This window comes from Nicotiana attenuata, unplaced genomic scaffold (assembly GCF_001879085.1).
Source record: "Nicotiana attenuata strain UT unplaced genomic scaffold, NIATTr2, whole genome shotgun sequence".
NCBI classification, from domain to species: domain Eukaryota; kingdom Viridiplantae; phylum Streptophyta; class Magnoliopsida; order Solanales; family Solanaceae; genus Nicotiana; species Nicotiana attenuata.
Genome location: NW_017672908.1, coordinates 115,521 through 126,542, shown reverse-complemented (window position 1 = coordinate 126,542; position 11,022 = coordinate 115,521). Strand labels below are relative to the sequence as shown.

Genomic DNA, 11,022 nt, shown 5'->3' with positions numbered 1-11,022 from the left:
TCTTAGTATTTATAGATGTGAGCTTCGTGAGCTGGCAATAAATGGTCGTGGCCACGCTGAGGTTCCGTCCCCACGGGGGAATAACTGGGCCGTGCCCTCGTAGATTAAATCGGACAAGAGTCGAATCCTGTTATGAATAAGTGGCCATACCACTTATTAATTATGGATTAGCTCAAGACGAAATTAACTCCGTTAATTACCGTGAGATCGGATTTTGACCCATACAGGCTTCATTTGCCTTAGCCTTAGGCCGTCCCTGTTGTTCAACGTAGCATTTATTTAGGTATCACACATGAAATTACCCACAAGGTATAGTTTTATAGTATAAAAATATCATGGTATATTTAGAATCTCAAGTGGGTATATTTTAATTTGGTATTGGGAAAAAGCTTTTTTTCGTGCTAATCAAACTGTCTAATAGTCAAACATCATCGTACAGAAAATGAACAAATGGAATAATATTTATACAAATATGAAACAAATGGGATAATATTTATATCAACTTTAACAACAATCCCTGAAAAACTTTTCTGTGGTTTAACATTGAAAGTCATCATTCATATATTTTAAGAAATTAAACCCATGTGACACATATCCACCACAACATGTATCCACTGGTCAAATATATGAAACCCAGTCTATTATCCTCTTTAATAGTACTACTTGTCCAGTTGTCTATATATTGGAATTGGCTCCCTTAGAAAGAAATGAACAAGGACGAAAATCACCAATAAATCATGAAAAACGTACGTTTTCCAAACGGCGTTGTACGCCAAATTCTGACATCATACTGCATTTTCTTGATCATGATTTACTTAGTTGAAGGTAGCCTTCCTCAAGATCCCATCAAGTGTATAACAAAAAATTCAAACTGCACCATCACAAATATCTATGGCTCATTTCCGGATCGGAGCATTTGCCGTGCAGCTGAAGTCGCTTATCCTACCACAGAAGAAGAACTCATCTCTGCGGTAGGAAAAGCAACTAAGGAGAAAAGGAAAATGAGAGTAGCGACTCGCTACTCTCAGAGTATTCCTAAGTTGGTTTGTCCTGGTGAGGATGATGGTCTCATTATCAGTACAAAACTCCTTAATAAGGTACTACATACTTTCGTACTTCATTGTGTGACCATCACATGTAATGTTTAAACTATTAGAAATTACACCTTTTAAATTATTTTAATTATACTATGTCTCAACAGGTACAGATGATGGATCGACAAAACATGAAGATGAGGGTGGATAGCGGACTAATACTAAGGGATTTGATCGATGAGGCAGCGCAGGTTGACCTAGCGCTGCCTCATTCGCCTTATTGGTGGGGAATGAGTGTTGGTGGTTTGCTAGGTACTGGTGCACATGGCAGCTCTCTTTGGGGTCTGGGAAGTGCAGTGAATAACTATGTAGTTGAGCTTCGGATCGTCACACCAGCTACAGAAGAAGAAGGCTATGCAAAAGTTCGGACCCTTGACACTGCTAATCCTGAGTTTAATGCAGCTAAATTGTCACTTGGAGTTCTTGGAGTCATTTCACAGGTATATATATAAATCACCTTACTTTCCTTCTTAATTATATATCTGTAATATGCAACATGTTCTGAAATTATCAGGAGTGACGTAAAATCTCATAGTAAAATATAGTTGCCGCTTTCGCTATGCGCGGGGTCCGGAGAAGGGCCGGTACACAAGAGTCTATCGCAGTCTTAACCTACACTTTTGCAAGAGGTTGTTTCCACAGTCGAACTCATAACCTCCTGATCACACGACAATAACTTTACCAGTTATGCCAAACTCCCTTTATAGTTGTCGGTAGGAAGTGGAACTAATTTGAGTACATTTCTGTATCATTTGTGATAGAGTATACGTGAATAAGGATAGGTTGAATTGTTCTCAAAATTTACGACTTTTCATCGAACTTTTGTTACTAACTAGAAAATGATTAACTTGTTGTCTTGTTCCTTAAAATGGTTTAATTAAGAGTTAATACCAAAAAAACCTAAACTATCCATGTTACAAGTTTAATACGATGTTGTTGTTACCCCCTTGAAGTATACCTATATAAAACCCCATGCAATACCAAATGACATGGAGAGTAGCTTTGCTCTCTTTGTTGTTACACAATTAAGGACAAGTTTAACATTTACTAAGAACTTTAATCCTTTCTTATTGACTTTGGTACTTACATCCCTTCATGTTGATTATGTACATATTATATATATAATAAATGCCTCCGCCTTTCTTAACACGGTTTTAGAAGATTAGTATTGTTACTCCCTTCCGTTCTCATTCAGTTATACTATTAAGTTTTGTTTTTCGAGAGTTAAATTATATAAATTTTAAGCATTTAATATTTTAATATGTATTTTTTCATCGCATTGATAAAGCAATTGTAAATTATAATACTTTTTGTATAGTTTTTATTTTAAATATCTAAATTTTAATATTAAAATATTGAAATAATTTTTAATTCATATGTTAGCTTCAATAATTAGTTGGAAATTTACAATCAGTTGACCACTGTTTATAACATTAAATATAATGGGCGTGCATACCATAACAACTCATTTCACACCAACTAATAGATTTGTTAGGGGTCGTTTCGTTTAGAAACAAGTTAGGTAGAGATTGTAACACAAAGATTATTAATTAGCATATGAGTTAGTAGTATAGATATTGTAATACAAAGATTATTTTTATCAGCCGTTTGGTTATTTATATAAAAAATGAGATTACGAGGTAAAATATAAAAATATGAGTTAATTTTTCAAATCCAAATACAGAAAGAAAGAGTATGAGGGAACTATGGACCCTTCTACCCTTTTTTGACGTTAACAAGCTCAGGGGCAGATACACTTTGTGGCAAGCGGACGTGATACTGCTTCGTCAAATTTTTTATTAAAGATGTATATATAGATAGTATACAATCAGAGGCGGAGCCAGGATTTCAAGATTATGGGTTCGGGATTCTAATTGTTTTAAGTTACCGGATTCTAAATTAATAATATATACATATTCAATGGATTTTTTAAGACAAATACAGGATTTGAACCAAAGCTACTGGGTTCGGCCGAACCCGCTGACAACACTCTAGCACCGCCCCTGTATACAACATAAAAAAGGACACTGTTGTTATTATAATGATTTATTCATTCGTTCATTTCTTCAAATGTTGACACTGTTTACTAAAATCCTGCATACGATACTGAACGAGCTTCTCTGTTTTATATATGTAGGTTACTTTCAAATTACAACCAATGTTCAAACGTAATATCGCCTTTGTAGAAAAGAGTGATTCAAATTTGGGAGATGAAGTCATCACCTTTGGAAGAAAACATGAATTTGCAGATTTCTCTTGGTTCCCAAGTCAAAAAACAGTGCTTTACAGGATTGATAATCGAGTTCCCTTAAGCTCTTCTGGCAATGCTCTAAATGATTATCTTGGATTCCGACCCACTTCTCCACTTATTCTTTCATCTATGAGAACCTCAGGTAATTAATTGGTTTAAACTTCACAACATTATTGATCAAATTCTTCTTATTTGTGTTATTAGAGATAGAGACGGAGTCAAGATTTAAATTTTGTGAATTTTAAATTTCAGGATAGTGACATGGTCACGTGTTAATAACTGATTTATGAATAATATATTCCCTCTGTTTTTTTCTGTCCATGTTTGACTAGGTACGTTCCTTAAGACTATATCACCCCTAATTTTAACTATTGGAAAACTAACTTTGACAGTTATAAATCCAAAATGATAGAAAATGATAAGGGTTAAATAGATATATAATGGTAAATTATCTCTTGGTTTTCCTTACTGGACAAATAAAAGTGGATATCTTTTCTTAGTATAGTAGACAAGTAAATATAAAAGGAGGGAGTAAAGAGTTTAGACTACAGTTACTAGCTTACCTTCTAGCTCCGCCTCTGATAAGGGATAAAATCACACCTTTCAAATGAAAAATAATGTACAAGGGAGATTAATATTAATAAATATTTATATATATGTTTTTTCGTTATGTTGTTTAACATCTATCCTCTTAAATCTTTTAAATAGAGGAGACTCAAGAAGCTCTACGTGATTCTGATGGAAAATGCATAAGTGGAAAACTCACCAAGTCGTTATTGGACACAGCTAAGTATGGGTACACAAACAATGGTGAGTATCTCTAAATCTCCATTAGAATGTCCAGAACATTTGCGTATGTTGTACTTAACAATTACACTAACAATATACCTAGCCTGATTTCATACGTGAGATCTGGAGAGAGCAAGTTATATGCAGACTTTATCCTCACCTTATGTAAGATAGAAACGTTGTTTAATTTCCAATAAATTCTTGGCTCAGAAAAGAATTTTTTAAACGAGTTTGAAAAATACAAAAGTAAAATAATATGTGATGAAAATACTGAAGAAAAGAAAAAAAAAAAGTATAGCCAGCAAAAATAGTAAAGAGAAGATGTGTAATGTCCTGTCTAATCACCTCTTCGCAGTTCTTTTTCGATCTCACACCTCCTCACTGAGGCATATGTGCTCCTTCTCTTCACATAGCCGAACTATTTCAGCTCGGTTAAGCATATATATAATATATTACGTGATTAAGAGAATTATTGTTGAGAGATTATAATGTGTTAAATTTCAAGATAAAGAGTTGCTGTATTTTCCCACAGCATTTTCAGTCGGCCAAATAAAACCAAAAGCAATAATATAATCTACAGTAAAGCCAGACATTCAGATGTACTGCAAACTATACAAGGGAAAAAACATGTATAATAGTGACTTATTTGTTATAGATGTCGCATAAGAAAATTATATATTATTAAAAAAGACTATTCATAAAGAACAATATTGGGATCCTTCTCTTATTTGCAAAACTAAAAAGGAATATTACAGCTAGTCTCTGCATCCACCTGTTGGTACAGCTAATCCGACAGCAAAATGTCCCATTAGAAAATAAGTTTGCAGATTTTATGTTTTAACATCTTTGCACATGTCCCGAAGGGACGGCCCAGTGGGTTTGGAGGAAGTTGTCCGCACGGACGACGACGAGTGTTTGATCCATCCTCAATGTCTTTTGGGTCTGAGTATGTCGCATGGGACTTCCTTAGTGCGGTTTAAATTTCATGTGTGGTTTGCAGTCTATTACACAATGGGAGATTTATCAAGTGCACACAGAGTGGTCATCCGAAGGGCAGAGGTTATAGCGACTGCGGGTTTTCCTGGGGTTCCAAAAAAAAATCTTTGCACATAGAAACCCAAACATAACTTCAAATCGAAGATATTGTATCGTGGAGGAAGACTGAAAGTGTGTTTGATGCGATGAAAGTCATTTTCCATAAGAATAATATTTACAAAAAATATTTTTCGATGTTTGGTTGCCGGGGGCAGCCCCCATTGGTTCAAACGGGTTCAGTTGAACCCGCTTTATAAAAAAAATAATACTATTTTATATGTAAATTATTTTTTCAAATACCAAATGATGTTAAAGTGGGAACGTTGAACCCTCTTGAAAAGTGAGGTGTGGTGCAATGGTTCATGCGTGGTCACTTTCAAGAGTACAAGGTCAAGGGATCCAGTCTTACCCTTTCACGTATATTTTGAATTTTCCAATAATGGGTAGATTTAAAAGACCCACAATCCAACTTTACTATTTTAGTTTTTGGAAGATTTATCTAAGAATAAAACTATTGAATTAATCTTTTAAAGACCCAATGCCTAAGATATTACACTATTTTATTTATTTAAATATATATATGTGAATTTTTTCTCTCTCTATCTGTTAGAGTATTCTTCTATCTCAATTTCACACTTGTTTATTTGAAAACTTTTAAAGTATTTTGCTTGTCTCTTTCTCGTGGTTTACAAATCACTTATTTTTTTTATTTTTTTTTCATTTGTTTAAATGTAGTATATTTTCATAGTTCCAAAATTCTTATATTAAAGAAGTTATTAATCCAGCTTAGTTTATAGTTCTCCTCTAATTGTAATTGTCGACAATAATTAGCTTGTAAAAATAAAATTATTTTGAATTTGTAAAATTTAGGAAAATAAGTAGAATTTAGTATTTTTGGTATTTTAAATTGATGTTTGTTAATTAAAATTATTAAAAAACTTATTAAATTTAATAAATTATTAACTCTAAAGCAGATAAAAAGTTGTTAAAATTTATAGTCATATGTTTTTAAAAGGAGACCTCAAATATGAAAAAAGAAAAAAAAAAAAAGGGAGTACCGAGCAAAGCATTTTTTTGGAAGTCACTTTTCACCATTTGATAAAAAAAATTCAGTTGAACACATATTCTGTCCACAAAACACGGAAAATGACTTCCTCATGAAAAATATTTTTTGAAATAATTTTCGTCGTACCAAATGTGCCTGACCACTTACTTATTATCTAGCTTGTGAAGAAAACTTTTAGATTGAAAACTAAAGTTATTCTTATATATATAGGTATTATTTTCACGGGCTATCCTTTGATCGGACCACAAAATCGTCTACAAGCATCTGGCAGTTGCCTAATCAATGATGGAATTCTTGACGATTTAGTATGCCCTTGGGATCCAAGAATAAAGGGTCTATTTTTTCACCAAACAACATTCAGTATTGGCTTATCCAAAGTAAAAAACTTTATACAAGATGTGCAAAAACTCGTGGTGTTACAACCTAAGGCATTATGTGGTTTAGACCTATACAGTGGAATCCTAATGAGGTATGTCACAGCTTCGAATTCTTACTTGGGACATCAAGAAGATGCAGTGGATTTTGATATAACATATTACAGAAGCAAAAATCCATTGACTCCTAGGTTATATGAAGATATTCTTGAAGAAATAGAGCAAATGGCGATGTTTAAATATGGAGGAGAGCCTCACTGGGGGAAGAATCGTAATGTGGCTTTCATTGATGTGATTAAAAAGTATAAGGATGCCGATAAGTTTTTAAAGGTGAAAGAAACTTATGATCCTTTAGGGTTATTTTCTAATGAATGGACAGATCAAATTCTTGGGTTAAAGAGTGGATTGTCCATTGTTAAGGAAGGTTGTGCTTTAGAAGGACTATGCATTTGTTCAGATGATAGCCATTGTGCACCAAAGAAGGGCTATTTTTGCAAACCTGGGAAGGTTTATGTGGAAGCAAGAGTTTGTACTCTGTTATCGTCTAATGTTCTTTAGTATTTAACTATTTATGATGAAATTGTAACACGTACCTGCCATTACCATTGAAAGTTTACATTCAATAATGTAAAAATAAAGGATATGTTGGTTAATGAATTCCTGGTGTTAAACTTGATAGTATTATTTTGTTTTTTCAAGTTTAATCCAAGCATCTGGTCCATTACTTATAGCATATTTGGCCAAAAGTATTTTTCAAAAAAAGTACTTTTTCTGAGAAACAGTTTGTGTTTGGTTAATTAATTTAAAAAATACTTTGAGTACGTAGTAGACCAAACTTAAGTATTTCTAAGTATATTTTCTCAAAAGTGCCTTTTAAAAAAGTGCTTTTGGGAAAAAGCTATTTTTTTCTGCTTCTCAAAAACTACTTTTGTTTCTACTCAAAAGTATTTTTTTCCTTCTAAAAATTTAGCCTAACATCCTTAACTTTGATAAATAGTACTTTTGGCCAAAAAAAAGCTCGGCCAAACAGGCTATTAATGTCCGAGCCGAACAACCGCTATAACAGTGGTAGATCCAACTAAGCTGAAAGTGTACCTAAACTACTAATTTAATATATATAGAGAGAGAGATATGCTGTTAAGAGACACGGTGATTGATTCTATGATTATTCAAATAAGCTCTTTGAATTTCAAAGGGAATGTTTTGGTATAAGATATGATCATTAATTACTTGGAAGTTAATGAAACAAACTTAATAAACAATTGAGAAAAGACATCAAAAGCCCATACGAATGATTTGGTCACATGGCTGAAAGCTGAGACATCATTTATTTCCTTGTGAATATATATCCTCATACCTAGAATTGGACAATATACTCTTAACATTTTGGGAAACTTCACTCTCTTTTTGCAACAGCATACGACAGACATGATAACACTGCGTTTCCCGGAGGCTTAAAATTGTGTTCTTGTGGGCTGTAATATTCTAATTTTCTAAGAGAATTATAATAATAATAATAATAATGTACTCTAATATTAAGGCTTCTGTTCAAGACAATAGTAGTAGAGAAGACTTGGAAATATTTCAGAGTACTGTTCAAACACTTAGTAGGTCTTATAAGTTGATCAATTTCTCAGCCATGAAAATCTTTGATCGCTTTCGCAAGATTTTCATGCGTTTAATTTTTGTATCATCCAGATCTACTCAGACTCAGGGAGCGAAAGGCGGTGGGTCGTGTGATAGGCCTGACCCGCCCAAGACCTCGTGTAGTTCTTATTATTACTCATCAACTTCTCATTACAATGAAGCTATTGATGATTGTATCGAGTTCTTGAACAAGTCCTCACAAGATCGGGGAGGCTTTAATGGTAGGAAATCCGATGTTATTCATGCCTTGTGATTTTGCTTCTTTATATTTGGATTCTTTGCTTTTCAATTCAGGTTGTGAAGTATGTCTCAATTAGTACATTTGATATGTTCGGTTTCGGGAGAGTATAGAATTATTTGTTCTTTCTTAATTTGTTTTCTGGAGAGAGGTATTAATTTTGAGGTCCATATTCATGGTGGCATAGGTGTTATAGGAGTTCCAAAATTTCTCTGATCTGTCCTTGCAGTTGCATGTAAAATATTCTCCCAAAATTGAAATATATTATGAAGTATATAGTATTCCCTCGGCTTCATTTGTTATGACTGTATTTGATTGCCCATAAAATTTAAAAGAAAAAAAAAGATTTTTTTTTAAATGAAACATAAGGTAAATATATATATATATAATAAACCAACAGCTTAATATTCATGTCATTAATATATGTTAATATAATTAAGGGTGGAATGAGAAGGTTAAAATTAAAGAGTGGCAAACAAAAATGTGTCGATGATCTTGGAATGGATAAAAAAAGTAGTGTCATATGGAATAAAATTGAGGAAGTTTTTTGAAAGAAAAATCAAGATTAGAATTAACGTTTATTCCAAAGGTACAATAGGCATTTCTACCTTTTCTATGATATCTTACGAACCAACTCGAGCCACACCTGAAAGCTTTTTGGCCATATAATTAAATTATAATACTACTAGAAATCCGGAAAAAAGCAACCAATAATTTGCGACTAAAATTAGTCTGTCAAGAAAAGCGATCAAAGTTGGTCACTAAATTGGAGAAAATTATTAAATAATTATTGTAAATACATTAGCGACCAAGGTTGGTCGCTTTTTGGTCGATAATGTGGTCAAAATGTTAACCGGACTGGTCAGACTTGCTTGGTCAAAGAAATATTGAAATTAGCGACCAACTTTGGTCGCTAAAGTGGGACCCAGTTATAAATTTTAATAATTATATTATTATTTTAAAAAAAATATAAAATATAAATAAATATAATTTAAAATTAGCGACCAAAGTTGGTCGCTGACGAAAGGAGAAGCAGNAAAATTAAAAATCACTTTTATATTTACTATCTAAATAATATAAATATAATCCGTTAACACTTTTGTAATACAAGAGATGAATACACTAAAATATACTCTACATGTCGAGACGTTTTGTTTTTAATATTCAATGATGCATCTGAGTACGTTATAAGTCGATGAATCAATTTACAAGTGTATATATCTCTAAAATAACCCGACCAAGTGTGTGTGTGTGTGTGTGTGTGTGTGTGTGTGTATCGACACACACACACAGACACTTCACTGTAATACTATAACGTATATATAACTTGTTATAGTATATGTTAGTGTGTGTATATATATATAACACACACACTTCATGTTGCTTTAACTACATATATAGCATGTTATGGTATATGATACTGTATTCATTATTTGTATTATAACAGAGTTAATGAATTACATTTTACGTTTATTGTTTTGTACAGTTTGTACTAAGATATTAATGTATTTTTTTTAATTAAATTGCAGGTTCATCCCGAGTAATATTACTACGAGGATAATCACCAAAGCCACCAGAAAGCTTTATGATGGCCCTTATGCGACTTGGAGTGAATTCTCATTCTCGCTGAAGGAGCAAATTTTCAATCAATTTAAGGTATAAATGTTCTTTTAAGCAGTATAATTATTTATATTTATGATATTTCCATATAATATTTAACTTTTGAAATATAGAACAAGTGTGTATGGGAACACCGCTATAGCGCGGAAGTGGCTGCAAATTTTCATCACAAAGCTCGCAAGCAGTTGTCGCATAGTTTCTCCAAAGCTAGAAAGTTGAACCAGAAGCCTGACTGGTATCTTCAGAATTTATGGGAGGATTCGCAAAGGCAATGGCTTACCGCAAAGTTCTTAGAGAAGAGCGAAAAAGGAAAGAAAGCTCGCGCATTTGAGAAGGGAGGATCCTTGCACACTGGAGGTGCAATCAGCCTAGGGACAATAAAAAGAAGATTGGTACGTAATTGCTTAATTTATTTTAATTTTCAAAGTATATCTATTCTGTTTATTAACTAAAATTTATGAGTTTTCAGGAAAAGAAGTTGGGGCGTCCAATGAACCAAGATGAGCTATTCAAGGAGACTCATATTGTAAAGAAGAAGAAAGAGACGGATCAAGAAAGGTGGGTCGAGGGCCGAGCCTCGACTGTACATGTAAGTTTTCACTTTTCATTGAGTATTTTGATTTACTTTTATATAAATTTTGAAATACTAATTCAATGTAATTTTTCTTATAGGGTCGCTTCACAGCTGGCGTGGAGGAATTCATACGCAGTCAGCCACCTAATGAGTCGGGCGAGCCAATCCAACCTTCGGACGAGGATGCTGAAAGAATGTGGACGGAGGCTGCTGGCGGTCCAAAATGGGGGAAGGTATACGGGCTTCAAACTAAGAAATTCCATCGCTATAAGTGTGGAATGCAAGGAATAGGGACTTCCTCGCAAGGCGAGCAACTTGATGGGGAGAGCCTCTC

At 33.4% G+C, this 11,022-nt stretch overlaps 1 protein-coding gene across 1 annotated transcript; it reads left to right on the top strand.

Annotated features, from left to right (window-relative positions):
- The first annotated feature begins 681 nt into the window (after positions 1-681).
- Positions 682-7,290, top strand: LOC109214899 (probable L-gulonolactone oxidase 6). Its single transcript, XM_019378862.1, has 5 exons — positions 682-1,097; positions 1,202-1,534; positions 3,232-3,487; positions 4,054-4,155; positions 6,446-7,290. Exons 1-5 carry the CDS (start codon positions 738-740, stop codon positions 7,165-7,167), a joined length of 1,773 nt encoding a protein of 590 aa, XP_019234407.1. The 5' UTR covers positions 682-737; the 3' UTR covers positions 7,168-7,290.
- The last annotated feature ends 3,732 nt before the right edge of the window (positions 7,291-11,022 follow it).